Source organism: Danio aesculapii, chromosome 19, assembly GCF_903798145.1.
Source record: "Danio aesculapii chromosome 19, fDanAes4.1, whole genome shotgun sequence".
Classification (NCBI taxonomy): domain Eukaryota; kingdom Metazoa; phylum Chordata; class Actinopteri; order Cypriniformes; family Danionidae; genus Danio; species Danio aesculapii.
The window spans coordinates 13,903,776-13,929,462 of record NC_079453.1 but is presented as its reverse complement, the minus strand read 5'-3'; the positions used below and the strand labels follow the sequence as shown (position 1 = coordinate 13,929,462).

Here is a 25,687-nt window from a genome sequence, read left to right as displayed (position 1 = left end):
GTTCAGCACAGGAGAACTTGGTGCCCAAAAAGTCAACATCTGTGGTGTGGGATTACTTTGGATAAAGGAAGGTTGATGTTTCGCAGAACCAAGTATTTTGTAAGTCAGTCATACATTGCGTCTAAAAGCGTGTGGAAAGCGCGATGCACGTTGCTTTTTTCAGCATAGCATTTTCAAAGTGCTTTAAGGTCGCGCTTATCAACCGTTTTCTTAGAGGATGACAAACAAACTAACAAAACATTACTGCAGTTCCAATACAAGTTTTATTTATAGTGAGAATTCAAAAGCACTGGGTGCTCGGGTGTCTTGTGTTTGTCTGAGGTAACCAGAATGTGTAGATTCAACTTAAAGTATGAATCTGATCGGTCAGCTCTTGTTACGTGTGGCTTTTTGAAAAGTTAAATTTAAAAAGTTTGTCTGAAAAGAGATGTTTTCAACTAGGTTCACCTGGAATACGCGGGCACTCTATATGCGCGCACACAATCCAAGCACCTCCATTGGAAATACTGCATGCAAAAGACACGATATGTAACCGGCCTATCTCACGGCAGCGACACAGAGCTCTATGATCTTTGCATGTCAAAACAAGTCTGTGGACACACATGCAACTATTTCTAATATTTGGTCAAGCAGAACATCGGACCCTTGAGTCTGACGGCATGCGCAAGCACACATAGACATACATGCACACACTAGTCTATATATTTGTTTTGCCATAGGTCTGTTCCAGAGGTGATTTTTAGTTTATTTGTTGTATTATGTCTGATTTAAAGACATGTTACAGATCTTTGATAAAGATCTAATTGTTTTCCTTTTGAAATATGTTTCAGATTCACATTGTAAACACAGTTTCAGTCTGTCTGTGACAAAATCGTGATTAAAAACAAAATCGCAATATGGTTCAAGGAAATCGTGATGGTTTATTTTGCCCATATCGCACAGCCCTAATCCTCAATGATTTGATTGTAAAAGTTGTGTTTTCAAACATTTCACATTAGAGATCATATGTTTTATAGCTTTACAGAATTAACGTTGTAAAAAATAAATGTTTTTAGTTAAATCTAAGCTCTTCACAAATAAAGCATCTGTTAGTTGCAGCATAGTTAATGTCCTGAACAAAAACAATTATCTTACAAATGGTTATAATGGTTCAGGAAACATATCTCAGTGTTAGCACAATGCAAAACTGCTCAAATACAGCCACTGAGCACAAAATATACATAAGTATAATCAAAAAGGCAATACTAAAATGAAAAAGTAACAATAAAAAGCACTAGACATTCTAATAATGTCTTTATTCATATTTTAAGAGTTTTTTTTTCTAGTGTCTGTGTGGCAGCCATTTTATGTTCGAATTAGCACCAATGCTAGCCTGCATGTCAACACTCAGACCTTTTCCCTGTTCCCCTCAAAACAGGGAAAACATGGCTTGTTTAAAGACACAACTGCTTGTTCCAATACAGTTTTCAAAATCAATTCAACTCAGGTACTCTGTAAAATGTTTCTATCAGAAAATAGGCCAGCAAGTTGTGATGAATATCAGAGTCACAAGGCAGCCATGTTGTTTCACAGGCACCTGAGAGAAGCTCAAAAGGGAGAAGGTTCAAGTGATTTACAAATCCTACAGAAATGCATTCTGATGTGGGAAATGCTGTTTGTGATGTTTTATTAACAGCGGTCATGATGAGGTGAAGGGAAATCCTGTCAGCCGCGAGAAACACAAGCAGACCACAAGTGGAGGGGATCTACAGTTCAGAATACAGTCACAGACTCTGTCTGACCCGTGTTGGCTCTGGATGCTCATCCACTCCCTCGCCTTTTCCTGTTCACACAAACTTCCACACACGCACACACATATGCCCATTCATCTGTTGCCAAAACGGTAGAATGAGGAAAGGCAGAGAAGGAGGGAGGAAAGGGGGACTGAGGAAAAAAGCACACACACGCGCAGCTGCATGTGTGAGGTTGCCATAGAAACTGTCTCCACGTGCTTGACACATTAGTGCAAAGCAAAACCCACCCCCTCTTCCCCCTTCGCTCCCATTCTATGGTGCTGAGGTCACGGTGCAGTCACACACACACACACACACTCCCGCATCACTGTCAACTAACACTACAGGGCATCACTGCGCCTGGATGAGTGACGCATCCTGTAGACGTCAATCAAGTTGAAGCAAGCCCTGCCACAGCAGGCCAGATGCGCTCTCACACATACAGTAGATTATTTCTCTGTTTACAAATACTAAGTCTTGCTCCTCACACCAAATCAGAGCAGGATTCAGCTTTTAAATGTGTCTTCCTAAGAAAGGAGGACTCGATTGTAGCGATCTGTGTTTGTGCGGATCTCATCCATGAGGGGGAGCTACCAGCCCACTGACTGTGAGAATGATTGGAGAGAAAGGGCCCTGCCTCAACCAGCAGCCATTACTGCCTCACTCTCAGCACATACACAGAGACTCCTCTCAGATAGCAGCATCACTTCTGCGGCTCCATGTATTAGGGTTAGGGATGTGATCAGGCTCTGGTTATCCACTGAACTGCTGAACGTAATCCTAGAAAACAGAATATGATGATTTATGGACTGCCGCTTTTGGCCTGACGCTGTGAACAACCACTACCAAAAGCAACCCAGCAACCATTAAGCAATGTGCAGTCATACATCATAGCTATGAAAATTGAAAAAAAGTCAAATCTAGAATGGGGTGTGGGTGATTTTACTGTACAGTGCAGCTGGCTGCAATGTTTGCATGATTTATTATCTCATATATATATATATATATATATATATATATATATATATATATATATATATATATATATATATATATATATATATATATATATATATATATATATATGAGATAAACGTATATATGTATATACACGGGTGTAATGAGTTTTAAAAAACACAGGAAAAAAAATAAAGGTTTGTGGTAGGCATGGGACTATAACCGTTTTCAAGGTATACCGCCATTTGGAAAAGTCAAGGTTTTAAAAAACGTTTTCTGTAATACCGTTCCTAAGGTATGTGTAAGATGTTTTATTTACTTTTTTTTTCTTTTCAGGACAACAGTATCTCCAGCAGAAAAGATATCCAAAGATGCTGTTTTAAATGGTAAAGATATCAGTGTTTTTGAAACTAATGAAGACAGCAGAAGTCAATGATTCCTTAGAATTATTTAGCCTGACATGTTTACTGCTCAAATATTTAAAATCTTTTTTTTTAATAAAATATATTGTTTTAAAAAAAGGGGAATTTTTTTTGGTTTTTTACCCAGACATTTATAAAGAATATATTTTAGAGCAGTAATTACATTTTGATCATACCGTCAAAATCGTATACCGGCCCATGCTTAGTTTGTGGTGCCATTTGTTATTTGTAAAGTAAAACAACTCGGCTTTAGTGATTACATCTTAATAAAATTAACAACTAAAACGATCATTAAATGGGTTTAAACCTGATTAATCATGCGGTTCTACAACTTGCATTGTAAAAAGAGTGCCAAGTTGTACTTGCCCAAATCTACTGAAAAGAAAATAAGGCCTCATTTGCACCTTGGTGTCAACACAGATTTTCTGACCAGTGGTTATCAAAGACATCATTTCGCTTTCTGATTTCAAATGCATCTCGTGACCACTGTTTAGGTTTTCAAGTTTCTTCCCTCTGATTCTTCATGCACTTCATCTCCATCAGGAGTGCTCAATGAAACAAACAAGCATTTCTGAATGCTAAACCATGTTATGCAGCTTACAGGCAAAAAGGAAAACAAGTGCATAAGTAGCATGTGGATGTCAACTGCAATTTCAACCAGATCATGTGGGTTTTGGTGCAAACCAGTTAAAATATACAACAATCGCATGTTTGGCTTAGCTGGTGGACATTTGTAGCTGTTCAAACCCATTTTTAATGCTTCCAAACTTAAAAAAGTACCCCAACAATTACTGAAGCCACAAAAATAAGAGGGTCCATTAAATGCCAAAACATTTTTGGCCGATAAATTTTTAGTGGCCAAAATTTCAGTACATCTCGAATATCAACACATTTACATTCCCAATATTGTCCATTTCTGCTGTGTGATTGGCTCTTAGATCAATAGAGCAAAAAATAAAGTCCAGAGCTAATATATCGTTTAGCGGCCTAGCCCTATTTTCAAAGACCCCTGGAAGTGGCTGAAAGTAGACAATCAAAACGTTTCACAGGTCATTTACATCTTCATTTATGACTGCTTAATTTTAATCTTGTAAATTTCTTACATAGTGATGCCAGGTTTATATAGGGTCTATATAGAGTTATTGAACTCTGCTAGTAATAGTTGATGCTTCCACCAGTCTGCATTACACCATTAGTTAAGCTGAAACAGCATGGGGCAAGTGGAACTCTAAGCTGAGCTGTTAAAACAGTGAAGAATCTTTCATGAAGGCTCTCTCACTTTTCACACTCAGTTTTTTTTCCTCAAGTTACCCAAGACTAATACTAAAATACTCAGATATACTGCCTGCTGGCATTGCATTTTGGTCACTATTTTGAGCCAAGTTATAAATACTCCTATTAAATAATGCTTCTAAAAAAAAAGTTCAAGACCCAAGTGGTCTTGGCGCTGTTTTAACACGTCCCATGTGAACGCCCCCTAATCCCTTCTGGAGGGCTGCCCCGGACTGAAAGTCACCATGAACGGTGATTCACAAATAAAATATTAAGCCCTGTTTTGGCCCGCCTGTGTTACTAAATTTCGTTTAGTATGAAATGTCTTCAAGTAATGCAAAATATATCAAGTGATGCAACTACAGTTTTCACGATTAATCATTGCGGTCACTTCTGAGTATGCATACCCACCCCATCCTAAACGCTCTTGCGCATATCAGGAATCTTAATAAATCAGGCTTAGAATACATAAATACTAATGTGATTGAGAAGGTTCGCACACGAAGACAGGCACTGTTGCTGAGCTTTTCTGGTTTGGTGTTACACATGTAGTCAGATTCTTATTTTCTGAATATTTATCAAGTCAAATTCAACGTGTGTGCGTGTATGTATATGTTATGTCATATATATGTTTTATAAAATCAAATTTATGTTTTAAAAGTTAGCATATCGATTATGTAGGAGGACAATTAAGCCATTTTATGTTTGTTTATGCAAGAGGACAATTATGCTATCCATTTGCAATGTTTCATGGGACTGCTTCTTTTGGTGCATTGCTTCCATGGCAACAGTGACTTCTCCGATTGGTTGATTTCTATTCAGCATTATGGGTAATGGAGTTCTTCAGGTGGAATTCTATAATTAAGCACATTCTTTGAAAATTACAAAAAAAAAAAAAAAAAAAAAAAGAAAAAAAATCAGTTGAAACCCCACTTACTATAGGCTTTTACAGAAACACACATCATCACTTAAACTCAGAGCTCCTGGCGTGTCTTGAAACCTCTTACACATTAATCACCACAACTCAATTTATCCATGGGGGAAAATGAATGGGATTTTTCCGGAACCCGACTGTTGCGCTATATGCCACGGTCACTCTCTCCAAGAGTGATTGAATGTCTGTGATTGGATTTACCAGTAAACCAATCAAAGCTGGAGCCACGGAGCCAAAGTCTGACGAATGCCTTCCTTGTCTTTTGGTATTTCTCATTATTTTTTGGGTTAATAATTACTGCAGCAGTTTAAATATGTTCAAATTACTGTAACGACTGAGGGATTCCACAATAAAAAAAATACTTCAGTGACGCACTGACTAATTTCGGAAGCCAAATGGCAGCCACATCATATGTGCAGCGCTGTCAGAGCTGTAAATAAAAACATCTATTCACAGGCATCTGGACTGATCCATTGTCTCTCTCTCCCTCTCGTGTGTTTGCCGCCGTTGGTGCGGGGTTCTCTGTGTGAGTGCATTGGGGGGTCTATTGTGTGGGTCACAATAGTAGCAGGAACCACAGATGCTTCGGTAGGGGAGGCGGCCACCCCATCTGGGTGAAAACAGAGGGAGAGAGAAGGGAGGAGAGTTGGATCCTGGGGGGCTGGGTGCCTGACACACAGAAAAAATGAGGAAAAAAAAAAACAGCTTGTCTGCCTCCTCTTCTCCAGAGCAACGCCCCTCCCACAGCAGAGCGGCCCCAGAGTCAGAGCTGAGCTGAGAAGAGTGCAAGGCCGCAGACATGAGCTCGGAAAAACTGCTGGAGCTGCAGGCAGGCTGACAATAAAAGACCAGAGAACTGAGATCTGCAAATTGAACACAATTCTGGTTGCTTTTCCAAAGAACAGCTCCAATTCTATAACCATACAATAAGGGCTTTTGTAAAAACAACAAATATGAAAACCTGAATAGCTGAGCAAAAAATAGTGGCTTTTTTGCATGCATTACTGCCATACAGGAATTTTTTGTGTATGTTATATCTAAATATATCTTACTATAAATTAAATTTAATATCTCAAAAAAGGTATTTATTTGACTTAATTTTTCAGAAATTGACACACAAGATTATTTTTCAATATGAACGAAAGTGCAGTCACATTAACTTTTATCCTGTAAAATTGCAGACTAAATCATCAAAGTATACACTGAAAGAGCCCATACGCATCACTGTTTTTCCTAATTTATTTCAATAACAACAGCTAACATCAAATGGTACATATTGCCATAAAACCCTGGAGATGAAGATAAACATCTAAAAACACTAATGAAACACTACATTATGATTTTTTTTTATTGGAACTTGTTCAGTTTTTATTGGAACTAGTTCAGCTCTTTAAAAAGATGTACAAGAACAAGAGGCAAGAATAAACACACAATGCAATTCTGAAAAGTATGGAAGACGAAAAGTATGGAAGAGGGAAAATGGGAATAATGAGAGAAGCAGTAGAGGAAAAGACAGAGAGAGAGAGCGAGTGCTGCAGTGAGACACGGCCTTTGTGCTGCCGTCAGCCAAGCAGCAGCGCTGAGAGAGAAAGAGAGAGAGAGGGAGGGAGGGTGCGGTGGGGGGCTGGAGGGCTCAGAGTGGGTGTGTGAACGAGAGAGTGAGAAACGGACAACCAAGGGAGGAAAGGAGAACACAAAAAGACAAAAAAGTCTAATATATATGATGCATGACTTTAAATTATTTTCTACAAAACAATACTGCTGCTTTTCTTGTGTCCCGCTCAATTCAGCTCATTATGCTAACCAACAGCGAGGACGTGGGGGGAAAAACTGTGCAACAGAGCGCATGAAAGAGAGCAACAGCCCCTGAACCTGAATAAGCCACGCGCACACAGGAAGACCCAGAATAGCAACAGGAAACACGCCCAGACTCTGAATACTGCAACGGCACAGCCGCGCAAACCAGGCCGAGAGCTGCACTCAACTGCTGCCTTCTGAATTGCATTTAGATCACAGGGAAACAGAAACAATTATTTTGAAATGACAAGAGCAATGTGTGAATAAAATGTGAGTCATGCATTTCAACATGCAAACCAGCTTCATGATATTGTAGGAACCTGCCAATGAGTTGCTTTGTAAGTGTGAGAATCACATAAGAAACCTTTTCTATTACTACCACATGGCTTTGGGTCTACCAATTTCTCTCATAAAATACACTTGTATTTTTTTTCCCCCACTAAAATTAAGTTCACAATGAAGCTCAATTTCTTGCCTATCAGAATTTTAAGGGACAAATTTACCAAACAGCGCAAATTTGCAGATGGGTCTGGAAATTATGTGGACTATTTACAGACTATGCGCAAAATTAAAGCACAAAGAAATAAGGTCCCATTTACATATCGATCAGGCCAAATTAGTAAAGTGGCAAATAAGCAGAGCTGATTCAATTCAATTCACCTTTATTTGTATAGCGCTTTTACAAGAGATTGGGTCAATGCAGCTTCACATAGAAGATCATAGTAAACTGAAACAGTGTAGTTCAGTTTTCAGTGTTTAAGTTCAGTTCAGCTCAGTTCAGTGTGGTTTAATAATCACTACTTAGAGTCCAAACACTGAAGAGCAAATCCATCGATGCGCAGCTCTACAGATCCCAAACCATGCAAGCTAGTGGCGACAGCGGCGAGAAAAAAAACGTCACCAATTGGCGAAAGTGAAGAATTAAAAAATTTTGAGAGAAACCAGGCTCAGTTGGGCACGGTCATTTCTCCTATGGCCAAACGTCTTGTGCAGAGCTGCAGTCAAGGCGCCGGAGGCAGAAAAATGCTGGACCTCAGCAAAGACTCGTCTCTCCCTGATGCTCTTAATGTGTGGGTGATGTACTGTACCTAAACATGGTGGCATCTTCTCCAAATAGCTGATATTTGAGGAATGAAAAACATTCCAAATTTGTGTTGCGTGATTCATTTGAATACTCCCCTCTCATAAAACTTGTGTCAGATCGGCAAACTCCTGCAAATGTATATTCAGTATGGTCAAGAGCAAAAACAGCCAAACCTCTACAGTGCTTTTCTTCTCTGTTACCAACTAAGCATGGGCCGGTATAAGATTCTGATGGAATGAGACCACGGTTTCACGGTATTGCGATTACTGCTCTAAAATATGTCATTTTTAAATGTCTAGGCAAAAAAACTATAATAATAAGATTTTTTTTTTTTTACAACGCTGAACACAATAGATTTTATTTTAAGATTTATATTTTGGAACAGTAAACATGTCAGGCAAAATAACTAAAATTAATGATTGATTTCTGCTCTCTTCATTGTTTTATTTGCAACACATAAAAAAACCTTACATATACCTTAGGAACGGTATAACAGAAAAGATTAGCAGTTTTAAAACTTTGACTTTTCCAAACCGCAGTAAACCTTGAAACCGATTATCATCCCATGCCTAAAACCAACAATACTGTTAATATGCCAAAAACTTGTGCAAGCTGCTAGTAAATCTGGCCCCACGATATTAACTCACACTTGCAAGATATGAAATAGTCATGTAACGTAAAAATGCAAATGTGACTTGGATATCTATAATGCATACTTTTCAATTTCAATGCAATTTCAATGCAATTTTCAGTGATTCTGACTTGCGAATGATTAATGTCAACCCAACTGCAATACAAACTTAAAATTGCTGGAATAAAAACGTTTTCAAGTCATTTATGTCTCAGGTAAAAACTCTTCATTTGGTTAATTGTTTTTTTCACTCCACTTACACAACACTTCTGAGATTTAAATCACTAAGCTTAAGCATGAGCAAGAGTCATGCTTTCCTTGAACTTGATTAAAAAACATAAACGCTACAGGAATTAAATAAATTGGTATAAAAAAAGAGGGGCACTCCGACTGCACAAAGAGAGAGAGTAAGAAAAATGAAAAACTGCAACAAGGACAAAACTGTTGGATGGGAAACTAAGTGAAAAGGAACAGGGAGAGAAAGCGAGAGGAAAGACTGATGGAAAGAGTCGTAGACATCTGACAGTATTGGAGCACTTGGCACCGGTGGTCTGTCAGGGTGGGAGTGCAGGGGAAAAATGCGGGTGGTCTTAAAATGATGTCAGCCACTGGGGTTCCTGTGTGAAAATGGCTCAGTGTCTCTCTCCTGCTCTTTCTTTCCAACACTTTTCCTCCCTTCCATTTCCTTCTTTCATCCTCAATATCCTGCCTCAATCCATCCTTGCGCCCTACTTATCCACTAAATATCCATTAGTTTTTATCTTCATCATAAGTTTCCTACAGATTTCAGCTTGTTTTTTATACCATGAATACCAAATTCTTCACCAATTTATTTTCACACATAAGACTGTGTCTTTATGAACATTCCACAACAAAATCTATGTTATAAGACCAAAAAAGGGCTGAAATATATTTTAAATATATTTTATATATTTATTTTATTGCTGTTAAAAAAATAATATAGTTATAACCTTTTACACAATGTCAACAACTCCTTAGTATTTAAATACTTGTATCATTTTAATTTATGCTATTGGAATTTGGAACTTTTTTTTTTTACTTTTTATATTTTCTACTTTGTTATATTGTTTATTTTATTAGTGCTCTAGGCCTGCATGATTAATCAATTTTAAACCGAAATCGCAATTTAAAAAGCTGCGATTATTTCGCTTAATACTATGACGAGGGAGGAGAGCAGTAATTAAAACATCTTACTCTGCAAACCGAGTTTTCTCCACTGCGTCTATCATGGATTAGCTGTGATAACCGCACATTATAGACTGTAACCTCGGCCGTTTATCTGTTTCCATGTCACTCCTTGGTGAATAACGCCAGAGCCACGCTAAGCATTAGAGCCAAATCGCAGCCCTTTCTGTTGAGTGCGGGAACACAATGACCGATGACAGGTGTTTCAGAACTCACTCGACAATGCTAAGAAAGCAAGCAGGATGATATTTACATTTATTTATTTGCTATAAATGCTCATGTTGTTATGTGCATGTACTTTAGTTTTGTTTAAAACATTCAATAGGAGTGTTTTCTTTGAGTAAGTCAAATTAAAGGCAGATCATTTATCGGACTGCTTGTAATCAAGGACAAAATTGTATTATGAGTAATATATAACTATAAATTATTTATAAATTATACATTTTAATACAAGAATTCTTGTGCCGTGAAGTAATATCTAAAATTGTGTATGGAAAGCATTGTCAATGCACCGTGAATGTCATGAAATCAATATGAATCTACATGTAAAGCAATCTACATGTAAAGATTTAAAAGGTTTTACATACCCAGTGCTTCCTCTAGGATTTATTCCAGCTGTGGCGGCAGTCTCTGTTGAGCCTTTTACACAGATCTACCAACTACCTGTGGCGTTATTTCATTGACAAATGTCGTGAGTGCAGTATTACAAAGTCGAGATCGCATTCATGTAATGCGAGCATGTGAATCTCTGTGCTAGAGCGCCGATTTCCTCTGTTTGTGCACAAAACTTCTTGAGCGCCCTCAAACATCCGCTGCTCAAGTGCAGATTTTCTTGTGCGCGGTCAACATTTATTAGATTTGTTAGAAATGTTTGTGAACGTCTCCAATAGACCTACAGTCATCACTGAAATCTACATTGTGTTTGCTGGCCTCACGCACCAGTCAGTCAGTCAGTCAGTCAGCATGTCAGCTTAAAGGGTTAAACAAATAACGCACAGCTCTACTACGATTACAGAAAAGTTTGCGCTGTTATAATTTACTTACCTTTTAATACATTTTGGTGCGATTATAACCAGCTATTTAAAAAAAAACGACTGAAAGTTTTGAATGAGAAGCTGTAATGTAGCCGTGGCGGGATGAATTTTGATGTGACGCACCGCTATGTACCGGAAACCATGTATATATATATGCATATGTATTATATATATGTTTATGCATATATATATATAAAAGATTTTATATACAATTAAATTGAATTTAAAATACTATAGTTATTTTTTTTAATTTGTCATGACAACTGACAACTTTACTGGAAAAAGTGGTTTTAAATAAACAGAAGAATACTGTAGCATACTTTGTGACATTGTGATTATGATTGGTATTTCTTTGGTGACATTAAAACCAGCACATCAAATCTGCAGCTCTTTTAGGAAATTATAGTAAATCACATTTATTTCGCAAATTGCAATTTTGAAGTTGCAAAGATTGCAAATTCAGATAAACCGCAATTCAATTTTTGCTTCAAGTCATGCAGCCCTATAAGATACCTATATAATCTGCAACAAACTATAACTTAAGTAATCTACCCAGAATTACATATCTTTATAATTTTTTAAAGACTGCATATTTTTTCAATCATCACATTCCCAATGTATAGATTTGTAACATGCAATGCCTCTTGCGAATTTCTGTACGACAAACAGGGCTTAGAAAAGTTGCAGTCCTTTGCTTTTACAGTCCCATTTTCTCGTAGAATTTCTTTTGCGTTCCCAATGGGCCATGCTCCTCTGAGTCAGACTTACTACTCCATAAAAGCTTTCCATTGGGAAGAGAAGGGGGAAAATTTGACGAGCATGTGACTACCATGTGACCTTCCCCTTCAGGCATATTTACTTACTGTGCATCTCAGAATATGATGCTGCAAAAAGATCATGGACACCGTTAAATGACGACTCAAACTGAGAACTTCTAAGACAGAGAGTAGATTGACTTAGAAAGAAAGAGTATGAGAGAGATATAAAGGCCGCCGGGAAGTTAGAGGCCGAGGGTGACAGACCCCTGAAGTCACGGCAGAGTTTAGAAGTACAGAGGGGAGGCGGATACTGCTTCGGATTAGCCGCACTTTGAGGAAGGGGCACAAAAGCCCGATAGAAAGGAACTAGAGGAGATTAGAAAAAGCTGGAGGGAGTGTTCATGTTCTCTCACACACAGAGAGGATATATCACTTCCAGGGCGTCCCACATTGAAATCCCAAGCTATTGGAAATCTCTCGCGCTCTTATACGCAGACATAAACACCATTATCATCAACCAAATGGAAGAGGATTTGATTTGATCCTAGACTGATATGAAGCACACTGCATTGAGATTAATTTGGGAAATGAAAAAGAAAAAACATAATTCAAAACTAATTAATCAGGATCACGGCAGAAAATGCCCAGCCTTTCTGCCTATGAAGACACAATCTGGGGAATCAGTTCTTTGGATTCAGATCCTTTCCAGAATCTGGTCAGCTCCAGCTTTCTGTCCTGCTCCATCTTGGCGCATATCAGTGTACATATGACAGAGACATTATGGTAAACCAGAGTGCGTCTGTGAAGGGATGTGCCAAATGAGTATTAACTAAGGCAAATGCAAGCTCACGAAAAGCTGTCTAAAAGGTAGAATTCAGCCAACAAAAACCCACAAGTCCAATTATTTTTGTTGTTAATATAACTGCCAATCACTGAATGTGGCTTCACGCTTATTTACAGCAATGAGTCTTCTTTTAAAAGCATTGCTGCACTAGGTTATGTGATGCACAGTGAACAGTGGTTGTGTGGTGTACCAATACTATAAAGGTACCAACATCCTTTTAACAGAGAAATCATGAGATGACTAAGCATTTTAAATGAACAATTGACTCCTCAAACAAACAAACAAAAAAAGAAAAACTACTTAATGGCAATCTATCAAAAGTCAATGTATAAACAAAATTAGTTCTTTCAATAACTTGTTTTTGCTGAACAAAATTAATCAGATGATTTAAAAATGTCAGTGGTTTCAGATAATAAAAATATAGAGTTGTGCAAAAAAAATAACAAAATAAAATAAAAACAATAATAATATTGGTTCTCAAAAGCCATGGAGATTATTTGTTTTTGTTTGTTCTATATTGCAATATATTACAATAAACAGTTTTAAAAAATGAACAGTTTGATAGACAGGAAAGTGCAAATGGTTTGCGAATGGCTCAAATAAATTTTTAGAAATGTCAATATATAGGGTTGGGTACCGAAACCTGGTACCATTATGGCACCGGTACCTATGTAACCGGTATGCATCGGACCGAATCAGCATATAAATTCCAGTAAATTTTTGTAAAGAAATCTGTTTTTAAGCTAATGAAGCTAGCAGAAGTCAATGATTTATTTTAATTATTTAGCCTGACATGCTTACGGTTCCAAAATATTATAAATGTGAATTGGAAATTGAAAAAATGTCAAATGAAATACTGTATATTTTATTCAATGGGGAAAAATGTGTTGTTTTTTTACCAAGACATTTAAAAAGAACTTATTTTAGAGCAGTAATCACAATACCTTGATACCCTGAAACTGTGATATTTTATCCAAGGTTATCATACATCACAAACCGGCCCATGCCTATCCAAGCCTATTAATACACGTAAATATTTATTAATTAAATTAAATAAAGAATCCAATCAATGATTGAAAATTTAAAGTTGGCGAATGAATTAAAACGGGTCATCAAAATCAATACCAACTCAAAACAAGCAGCTGTCAATGTTGTGATAAAATGTTTTAAATGGAGCAAGTTTTACTGCTTTGAATAATATAACATAAAAAGGAAGTACATTTTGACTTCATTTCAAAGTATAAAAAATATGTTTCACTGACAATTTGTATGAACGCACAATACTGTCTTTTGAAATTCAGCTACAGAAGTTACTAAGCCCAACAGTCAGAAATAGGTTCTGTAAATAAATATATCCTTTAGTGAAGACAACACAACATGCAAAAGAACAAACAGTTCACAGGGATCTGGCAAACTTTACAGTTGCTAGACGTGTTCATTCGTTACGGTGTGAAGCAACGTTTATCAAGAAACAAGCTGAACCAGTCAAACTGGTCCCTTTTCACTCTCTGAAAAGTCTCTGTAGTTGGCAGCTTCAATCCACACAAATGTTAGTGAAATAAGTCATCAAAAACAAACACATGAAGACTGAAAGATTCAAAAGTCTAATTTGGATAACTCTAGAAGATGGCAGGACATTATTTTCCTATCAAGTCCTAGCAGAAATGAAGGCTACTACAAGAAATGCCATGTGTAAACATCAACTTAAAAACCATGTAGCAATGTGTATGTGCCACGTATGGTTTCTCAGCACAGTAGTACCGGGATTATTTCTTCAGTATTTTCACATGCAGGGTCAGTAGTGATTTGGATGTGTTCTACCTTAAGTTTCAGCAAGGCTAAAGTTAGCAGCTGGGGCTAATCTACTGCGAGGGCAAAGCATGAGAGAGATGGTGGTGGTAAAGGGGTCAATTGAGGGCTCCATTATTGCCTTTCCCACAGGCAACCGCGGGGATTCCTTGAATTGAATAAAATCTCGGTCAATCTCAGTCACTGACTACGTAAAAGAGAAATATATAAATAAAGAAAGAAATAAGAGGAAATCACATCCTGAGGGCATCCCCCACTGGCAGAGATGGACCGATCTCAGTTCTCTCTCACTCACTCATCTCCCTTTTAACTTCTCCAGTCGTCCAGCTCTAGTCATTTGCCAGCTCTCTATTAGACACCACTCGTTAATTATCTCAGCTCATTTGGAAATTTTGTACACACTGTTGCTCTGAATAAACTATTTGTGTCTACTAACCTATAAACACACACACACATTCACACCAACTGAATGTTTTTCACAGTGACAGATGATGTGCAAACCTTTTCTCTGACCTGGTTTCCAAAAGCAACTAATCTTGTGAAACTGTTTTTGGCATCCATGTTTATCTTGGACTGGGAGCAACCTTGTGAATGACATTTAGCATGATATAATATTAATGTTAAGCAAATTAGACACGCTAACACCACCAGAAATAATACATGGGTGTCAAATACAGCCAAAAGTACTTTTAAAGCATACCACCTGGCTCTGAAAAAGACCCTGTGAGGGGGACACCGAGGCTGTGTTGACTTTGACAGAAGCATATGAGGATTTGGACTTATAGAGAATATAAAGGGCCCAAAGTCATCCCCTTATAGGGCCCACTGTGGTAAAATTGAGGTCCAGGGACAAATCAACTCCATCAAAATAATACTTGGATGTAAAACTAAGAAAAAAGTTCTTTCAATGAGTGCTACAAACCAGACTGTACAGAACACATACGTCATAGCCAGGGCCTGATAAATAGTGCTGCTAGTCAAATGCAGTAGTCCTCGGTTAATTTGTGTCTTAAATTGTGAACTCTACTGTACTCCAGGAGTCGTTATTCCTACATCTGGAATGCCAAAGTCTTTCAGAGTTCCAGCCAGCTACAACACAGTTGCTTAAACATTTATATTAATCTTGAGAACCTTGATTAGCTTGTAAGGTTGCATTTCATTAAGACTCAAGCTTAACCCTACAGGATAGTGCTCTATGGACTGACTTCCAATACACCTCTCAACCACCATTCTCAAATATTCAAATGACACGAACCACATGAACTACCTTACAGCCACACAATCAAATCCTGGATAATCCATTCTTGTTGAGTACTGGCTATGACGACCACCAGACAACTGCTATCCCAACAAACCAATGTCAAAAAGGCATAAAAGCATCAACTACCTGTGGAGAACCAACTAACCATTCAGCTGACTAAGTAACCAAAGCAATTGCACAGGGTCAGCATACATCAAAAACAATACAACAACCAAATTTGTTCCCTGATCAAGACAGCTTAATTCACTGTCTTGCAGAGTTAACCTCAACACACTTGTCTAGAAGTTTCTAGTTTATGTAGACCTTGGTTTGCCATTTCTGGTGTTACATTTGGGTTTTAGCTAAAATAGGTATGACAAAGGACATCCAGAAACGGTACTGGACTCCCCTTGCTAAATACATTAAGCTTGTCAAATCATTTGGAAAGCTAGCATGGTATGAGATCAGTCTGGGTTGAAAGATTCATGGGACTCACAGGAAGGCTGGAAGGTCGTCCCTGCATGGTGTCATCTTGACCACTCTTACTGGACACAGCGGGTTGATTGGAGGAAGGAGCTGAAGACTGGGAGCTGAAGGAGTCTTGAGAAAGCTCCTGATGAAAAACATTGACAACAACGAATTGAAGCACATTTGATAGAGCAAAAAAAAAACTTGTGACTGAAGCAGCTCCAAGTATGGAGACTCTGTAATAAATAGACATTTACCTGAGGTGGAGGTGGAAAGCGCTGGAAGGGTGACTGCTGCTGCTGTTGTTGTTGTTGTGTCTGCAGTGGAGGAGTCTGAGAGTAAGGTGAAGGCTGGCCCTGTCCTGAAGTTTGCTGGGATGACGGAGGGGGAGCAGAGCTAGGTGTCTGTGATTGTTGTGGGCATTGCTGCTGTTGTGAGGGTCCCTGTTGTTGAGCAGACTGCCCTGAACCAGAAGGTGGATGAGTGTAACCAGGCTGTGACTGAGACCCTTGCTGGCCCTGAGAAGGACCCTGTGACTGAGTGGAACCCTGGGACTGGGGGAAGGGAGACTGTACTGACTGTGATTGTGGAGTCTGGGAATATGGAGGTTGGCCCTGATTGGGAACGTGAGCCCCCTGCGGCTGCCCATAAGAAGTCCCACTCTGGCCATGAGGGGTACTAGAGGGTTGCTGGGAATAAGGGGGCTGAGAGCCTGGTCCAGTGGAAGGCTGCTGGGGGTATGAAGATTGCTGGGAGCCTCCATGAGGGGAAGGGCCCTGTTGTCCATAGTAGCCACCTTGGTTTTGACCATAACTACCTGGGCCATGCTGTCCATAGCCCATCTATAGAGAAAAAAATTCAAAAATGTCATTAGCACAAGTTTTGCAGCATATAATGATAAACCAGAGAGACTGTGATCATCTGCAGTTGTTTATACAGGCTTTTTTTCTCCTGATTGCCAGGCTTGCAAGGCAAAGGCAGGCATTGATCTGAGGCACTGATCTGCTGACTTGATTCCAATTCACAACTTATTGATTATACTTTGATACCTTGTCAAATAATATTTAAAAGTCACAAAGGTAACTGCTTGGAAAAAGTTACCCACTGGGACATTTTTAGGGGTGAACTGACACCTAATTTAGCCACCATAACCCTTAAATAAACCTGAAACAAATGAGTGTTACTCACGTGGACTGTGTCTCTAGGAACTATAGACTGAATCTTGCAACATAAAAACAAACAACTGATGGTTCTCAAGCATCCACTACTACCATAATAAAAGAAAATAACAGCTATTTTAACTTGTCAAAAATTATGTAAAGAACGAGTAAATGTAAATGTTGATATTGTGATATTTTTTAAAGTGTGTGAAATGTTACTACAATGCACAGACATATCACAGCGCAGAGACTTATTTTGGGATGCACTAGGACTGAGGTTAGTGTTGTCTACAGATCTCTAATCCTGTTTGAACAACAAAAAAGTACATGGGCTTTCAGCGAAATGCTTGAATTGTTACTTTCAGTCAGCGTATAAAAAAGTGACCTTGCTGAAGAGTGTACTGTGTGACACAAAAGCCTGACGGTGACAAGCTGGGCACTTTCCCTCTCAAGAAAAAATGAAATATAAAAATAGGGAAGAAAACTGCCTCTCACAAGGAGGTTTAATAAAACAACCTGAAGAGCATGTTCTTTGCCAGTCTACAAATGGATGGCACTCCAGTACATCTGCTTACTCACAGACACAATGGGACACCAAGCACAAGTGCACAGACAACAGGAGGAAAGAAGCTAGACACTTGAAGCCTGCTATGTACAAAAATACAGGCATGCAAGGAAATCCCCATGTGACAAATCTGAGCCTCACTGTGACCTCATAACAACCTTCTTTGAAGGCACAGATGAAAAGACCCATGAGCTCACACTGCTATGAATGTCATAAGACCATCAGAGGTTTTCATGTTCAAGCAGAGACAAAAAAGTGCCTCAATTTTAAATTTAATGCCTTGTTTTCTTCAAATTTTCAACAATTTTTACTTTTAGAAAATGCGTCCATCTATGGCCGTTACTGGCCAATTTTTTCTTGCCTCATTATTTTTAAACATGCACAAATGGACTAAAGTCAATGCTAAAATAGGGAAGATGCTCCTCATCCAGACTGGCGTTTTCCACTGCATTTCACTCACAAGCATATTTTGCTCTCAGCTGTACCTTCAGTCTAATGGTTACGTAATGTAATATAAGTATAGACTGTAAAAGATATGGAGTGTCTGTAACGTCACCCATAGGTTTCTGAAGAGTGCAAATGAAGCTACAAGTAGGCATGGCCAACCATCGGCATTTTGTTTGCGAGTAATCGCACCGAATGGTGGTTATCAACAAATGGGCAAAGAGGCAAAATGTGAGCGGAGCTACAGATGCCTGCTAGCATTTTGCTTAGACAGGCTTTTCTTTGGGAGAAACGCTTAATATTTCATTGCCTGTGACTCGTGACCTCATGTGCTTGATTGTGTTAGATATCTATAAGTGTTTAGTCCTTTAAAAACACTGCTGTAATACATTGAGCCACTAAGAATTATTTTTATAACACTTTTCTACAGGAGGAAAACATGAATTCCAAATACTTCAAACATAGTCTGTGTTAGAAAATGCAAGGCTATTTGTGAAATCCAGGCACAACACTGGTATGACAACGTTTCATATGACTGTTCTATAGCCTACAGCTAATCAATCTGTCAGATTCTGGAGCATATTCAAGTTCTAAAGAAAATTATAAATGATCTTAAATAAAACAAATACATTTACAAATATGGCATAGAAGTGAATAATTTCACTCACCTGGGAAATAGAAACCACTTGAATGGTTTAACACAATTAAGTGCACACAGCATGCCTTATTATCTAATAATTGTAGGAAGCAATTCCAAAAGGCAATTGACTGTGTAAAGCTACATAAAACAAAAAGAAAAATATGATGTATATGCAGAGTTCAGCGGCTAATCAGCCGGAATCAGCTGATATGACTGCAACCAGCGAGACCTAGCTGTCACTTAAGTGGCCACGCCCTTAATTATGCAGACTTAATACAAGTTAATATAAACAAAACAGATGAGTCTTAAAAAAAAAATTCACCCCCTCACAGTTGTGATGAAGTAATAGTAGCTATATACACCAAAATCGTTTTTTGTACCAGCCTGTAAACACTTTATTTTCTGCTGTAAAGTAGGCCATTTTAACATTGGGCTCAATAGAAATCTGCTCTATTATGGAAACAGGGCTAGCAGAATTTCAATTAATTGCAGTTTCAGTAACATCCGTATTAGCTTCACGAGGGAGAGCGGGATGTTGCCGCTTGGATATGAGAGGGGCTTTACGAATCAGAATAGTCCAGATTAGGCATGGGACTATAACTGTTTTCAAGGTATACCATGCTTTGGAAAAGTCAAGTTTTTAAAACCGCCAATATTTTATGCTATACGGATCCTAAGGTATGTGTAAAAGTTATTACTTGCGTTTTGTTTTTTTTTGGACAACAGTATCTTCAGCAGAAAAGCTATCCAAAGATGCCGTTTTTAATTGTAAAGAAATGTGTTTTTAAAACTAACGAACACAGTCGATGAGTCGATGATTTAATTGAATTATTTAGCCTGACATGTTTACGGTTGCAAAATATTTAAATGTTTCTCAAAATAAAATAGTGTGTTCAAGGGGGAAAATAGTTTTTGTTTTTTACCCAAGCATTTAAAAGGAACATATTTTGGAGCAGTAATCACAATGAAATCAATCTCCGTGAAACCATGATATTTTTATTCAAGGTTTTCATACCATCAGAATCTTATACTGAGCCATGCCTAGTCCAGACGACCAATCAGAGAGCAATTGTGAAAAGCAATGGTTTCATTTAGTCTATACTGAAATGGAACACCAGAATTTTTCAAATAAAACAGGGTCTTTGGCATTTTCAAAACACTCCAATTTAAGGGTGAGTGTCCACCGAAGCATTTTTCCTGAGCCGAATGTATTTTGTTAGGTGTTATAATTGGAAGTGCCACCCTTTTTTTCGAACATCAGCAGTGTGGTTAGGCGCTGAGTGCGTTTCAAGCAAAGCGATGCTCAGTGTTTTGTTTAAATACTCCAACAGTTGAACAAACACTCACAGCTGAGCATTTTAAAAGAGTGCTGGCATTTTCAGCTGTGCAAAAACATGTTCCCCAACCATAACAAAACATACAAAAATACAATAGTGTAAACAGACGCTCAGTTCTAAGTTAAAATGACTGACTTATCAGGTCGCAACAAGCAAGCATCTAAAACATATTAAACCAACGATCACATTTCTTGCTTTTTTGAAGAGGGTTTCAGCAAAAACTTGTCACACAATTTTAGCCTGTGTTGATTTGGTTCTCTAACTGCCACACATTTATGCTTCACATCAAGGATCACATCTTGAACATTAAGACATCAAAAAAGAAAAACCTTTAAGCTTACCTGCTGTCCATATTGCATTCCACTCAAGTTCCCAGAAGTGCGGCCCTGCATGCCCATGGGATACCTCTGAGGTCCCGGAGGTCCATAACCCTGCCCTTGGTAAGGAGGGCCCTGCTGTGAGCTAGGGGGAGGCCCCTGCTGCTGAGAGTAGGGGTTTCCGGCACTATAGTGCTGCCCACGAATTTTCCCCACCTGATCCATAGGTACAGGAGGCTGTAAAAGAAGAACAAATAAAGAACTGAAATGATATGCTGGTAACAGCTGTTTAGCTCAAAATCATCTGGTTCCATTCAGCAGATTTAGATTAGGTTAGATACAACTTTATTGTCATTACACATGTACAAGTACAAGGCAACGAAATGCAGTTTCGGTCTAACCAGCAGTGCAATAGAAGCAAGTGCAGGATACAGGTATAAGTTATAAAGTGCAGTTATAGAAAAACTATGGTAATATTTACAGATGGATGTACTATGAACATTATATACAGGTTGTATTAGCTATGAACAGATTTACAATAAATGAATATATGTACAGGATGCTATTAATAATCAGGAGTGTGCAGATATATAAACAATTACGAATGTCCATTTGCAGTGGGTATGTACAGTTCAGATAAGTGAATCAGTGCAATGTAGTGCAATGAATATGTGCAAACTTTAAATGTGCAAATGTTAAATAGTGCAGTGATTGTGAGGAGTATAAGTTAGAGGAGTGTGGGGGTCATTTGGGGGGGGGGGGGGGGTGGGGGGGGGTGGGGGGCAAAAGAGTCAGTGAGGGGCAGAGTTCAAAAGGAAGACAGCTCTGGGGAAAAAGCTGTTCCTCAGTCTGCTGGTTTTTGTCCGGGGGAGCCTGAAGCGCCTGCCGGAAGGCAGGAGAGAAAACAGTCTGTGAGCAGGGTGAGAGGTGTCCTTAAGAATACTGCGTGCTCTGCGCAGACAGTGTTTCTTCTGGATGTCCTCAATGACTGGCAGTGTAGTGTCTGTGATATGTTGGGCAGTTTTCACCACCCGCTGCAGTGCCTTACGCTCAGCAACAGAGCAGCTTCCATACCAGACTGTAACGCAGTTGGTCAGGATGCTTTCTATTGTGCAGCGGTAGAAGTTCACCAAGACGGCTGATGAAAGCTGGTTCTTCTTAAGTTGCCTCAAGAAGAATAGGCGCTGGTGAGCCTTCTTGACCAGGCTGGAGGTGTTGGTGGTCCAGGAAAGGTCCTTAGAGATGTGGGTCCCCAGGAACTTGAAGGATGAGACAGGCTCAACGGCCATCCCATTAATGTGGATGGGATCATGTGAGCCTGTTCGTCCCTTCCTGAAGTCCACAATGAGCTCCTTGGTCTTGTTGGTGTTAAGGAGCAGATTATTGTCGGTGCACCTGGTGGCCAGATGCTGTATCTCCTCCCATCCAGCAGATGAAATTATTGTCGTGCATTTCAGTTTCCGCCATTATCGAGTCAACTGCACGCAAACCATTTGGATCATTAATTTTCTGAAAGCATTCACGTGGGCTTCTCTGGTTAAAATGCAGTCAATGGTGATCAATATCAAGAGAGGCCTATTTCCTCTGTTATGCCATTGTGATTGTTATCATTCTTAACAGAGTATTAGCCAGAGCATAGCAAAGACACCACCCAAAATCAAAAATAGATCTGTACGTTTCAAAAACAGTGCCAGTGAAGGGAGGAGAAACTGGCGCTGAATGAATGAGAGAATGAAAGCAGCGGTTCTATCTGCCAGGCAATCCTCAGTGCCAGCGGCTGGAGACTGCATGAATACTGAACTTCCCTTTGAAAACAGACAAGAGGAAACAAATGTGTATGATGGCTGGAGAGCGACCCGTACATCAGCTTATAGCACAGAGAGAGGAGGTAAGAGAGAGGGGGGTCAAGATAATAAAGTTTGAGAAATACAGTGCTTGAGAATAAGGGAAAGATGACAGGTATCGCTCTACTTCTCAAAACAGGAACTAGGATCATAAACTCAAATCGGCAATGAACTGCCCTGTAAAAAGACAGCACTCACTCTCAACACTCTCTGTTCTAAGGATCTTTCATGAGACTTGAACCAGCGAACAGCGATGCAACATCCGCTTCTGAAAGTTCAAAACTGCATTGTTCACATAAATCAAAGCACTCTACACTGCAAACCTTGAGCATGTATTTTCTGCTTCTCTTGATTATGCAGGAATAATTACCTGAGAAATTGGCACACTGGCTATTTATTCAGAATCGATCATTATCTTACATCGGTAACAAATTTCAAGACTCAATCTATCAGTGCATTTCCTCCTAGGTTTAGATACATAAGTGATCAGTCAAGACGAACGGTCTTAACATGCTTTCAAATAAGTGTATCCTGATCACTTATGTTCAGATATTATCAGCACCGCCTTTATTTCACAACACAAGAGTACTACTGAACACACAAACCCATGCAGAAAAGCAATAAAAAAAACTGAATGACAACAATGATCCTGAGCGTAACCTGCTTTGGTACAACACTGTGAGGTATGAAGAATTTGGTTTGCCATTTTCTCACGACACATTCAATCGTGTGTTTGGTCAGTAGACGGAGACAGAGTAGGGCAGTGCGATTTGGGGAAAATATCTCATTGCGATTTTTCTGACAGATATTACAATTCCAATTCTGTGACATTTCTTAAAAATGACCTGTTTTTGTTTGGTGTCTGTGACTTTGAAAACAAAATATTCCCATATTACGGATGTCCTGTTTTTCTTTGATATTAATTTGTCTATTAATGCTTCTGAAGAAGCAGACACCATTATCCCAATTGTCCATGCTTTTCGGTGTTTGTTTTTTTTAATTGTGGGCGTCGTGCATTATTCGGTTCACTCAATTGGCTAGTAAGACTGTCACACACAGACGGCTATAACGAATTTGCTCTGGGCGGGGGAAATTAAATAATGCATATATATATATACATTTCATAATCACAGCCTCTTGCAATTAGCTAATCGCAAAGTTTCAAATTGCGATTGCGTTTCAATTAATCGCACAGCCCTACCGGAGCAAACAATCTTCACAAGCATCTACAATAGAAAAGTAACCTAATCAACTGTGTTATGGTTACCTCTGGAAGTGATTGAAAGTGGAAAAGGTTACATTAAGTGGGGATTATTGACATTGTCAACAGAGAGAGAGTTGAGTTCATTGCCATTTCAGCCTCTCTAGCTATGCCATAGCAAAAAAAGATTAAAACAGATAAAATTTAACAACATAATTCATATATCTAAAAAATGATAACAACAAACAGACAAATACAGCAAAAAATAATACATACGAAAAGACAAAAATCTTTAAGATTATTGAGTTTATGATTTGCTTTTGATAAAGTCTCACTAGATGAAAATCATTGTTTGATATGGTCAACAGGAATATTTGACAATTTGAAACTGTTAATATTAGGAATTTAATAGCTGCCGCTTTGGAAGGAAGTTTGCGCTAGTGTTGGTAAGATATGGCAAATCAAGATACTACTGGGTATAGAAAAACCACACAAACATACAAAGATATTATTCAGAATACATATACATAAAACATCATTTGTAAATCAAAAAAAAATATTTCAGACATTTTTCGAAAAACATTGTTATTTATGTGCAGCCCTACTTAATTGTTAAGTAATTTGAAGCCATCGTCTCAAACTTTCAAGTTTTTCCCAAAAAACTAAAACCTTTAAATTTACACTCATAACTCATAAATTTTCAAACAAACACATTTTCAGAAATTCCAGCAACAACAAAGAAAATAGAATTCTAATATATAATAATTATTGAAAATATCTAGCAAGTAAAGAAAATGAAATGTTTAATATATAATTGTGTTGCATGTTGTTACCATGACATTAATTACTCACAGACTGTGATATAATATTTTGGTCATGTCACCCACCACTCATAGTAACTTTGGAACTGACTAAAATGTTTGAATACACTCGCTGGACTCTTGTGGCCCACTGAGGACAACAAACGAACGTTTCGCACTACTGAAAGATCACTAGAGCTGGTAAAAGGCACAGAGACACATGGGAGATTCCTGAAGTGCAAACAGGTCTCAGCTGTGACCGGGGCAGATCTTCAGCCAGCATCGCTCCTCTAGCAGCTCTCTCTAGACATCAAGAGCAGTGCTGGAGAAGCTGGAAATGTCTGAGATTATTCAACAGAATCTAGACACTTTTCCTCTGCGGATGAGAGCAACAGACAAGAAACACATTTTTAAATAAATATTATTTCAGATGGATGAGCGATAAGCCACAAGAGATGCCTCCAGAGTAGTCTGTGTTTTTTCTTTCTAGAATCCTACTTTAAATGGTTTAATTTGGGCCTTATTTTACTGAAATTTGGCCTCATCTTCATGTAAAAAAAATTACAATACAGGGCTCAAAATTAATCTTTTGGCTTGGTAGCACTGGTGCTCCTAACTTAAAAATGTTTGCCGCACCAGACAAAATTTAGTCGCACCCACCAAAAATTGAGCACTGTTACTACAAGTTTTATAAAAGAATTATTGTATTTGAAATCAACACTAATCAAAATTAACAAAAATAAATAAATAAAAATCTGCATGCACTCACTGGCCCTACACGCAATGCTTGACATGAAGGAGATAAACCAAGTTAACGATAATAACTGCAATGTGTTCTCAAGGGTGCTGTCTGGTATTGACATAACTTATTATTTGCCTTTGTCATCTTAATAGCAGTAACGGTCTTTTCATGAGCTGCAATATTAGCTCATTCCTAGTGAATGCAAGCCCATTTGCGATGGTGTATGCGCTGCAGTTGCTCGACTGACAACATCCCTCATGCTTTACAGTGAATGACCTTAGACAATTCCTTAGAGGACTTTAACCCACTGAAAGTATCCACTCTTGAACAAGTGTGTATGTTAAATTAATATTCCCCCCATGATCACTGACCAGATGTGTCGTTATTTGTAACTTTAGGTGGTTTCTAA

At 38.5% G+C, this 25,687-nt stretch overlaps 1 protein-coding gene across 1 annotated transcript in view; it reads right to left on the bottom strand.

The window, feature by feature from the left end:
- Positions 1–25,687, bottom strand: part of arid1ab (AT rich interactive domain 1Ab (SWI-like)) — an 81,981-nt gene that overhangs the window by 21,925 nt on the left and 34,369 nt on the right. The window contains exons 2-4 of the mRNA XM_056480329.1: positions 20,716–20,928; positions 16,486–17,070; positions 16,257–16,373 (exon numbers count right to left, since the gene is read on the bottom strand). Coding sequence (XP_056336304.1) covers positions 16,257–16,373; positions 16,486–17,070; positions 20,716–20,928 — 915 coding nt within the window. The remainder of the gene's footprint in view (positions 1–16,256; positions 16,374–16,485; positions 17,071–20,715; positions 20,929–25,687) is intronic.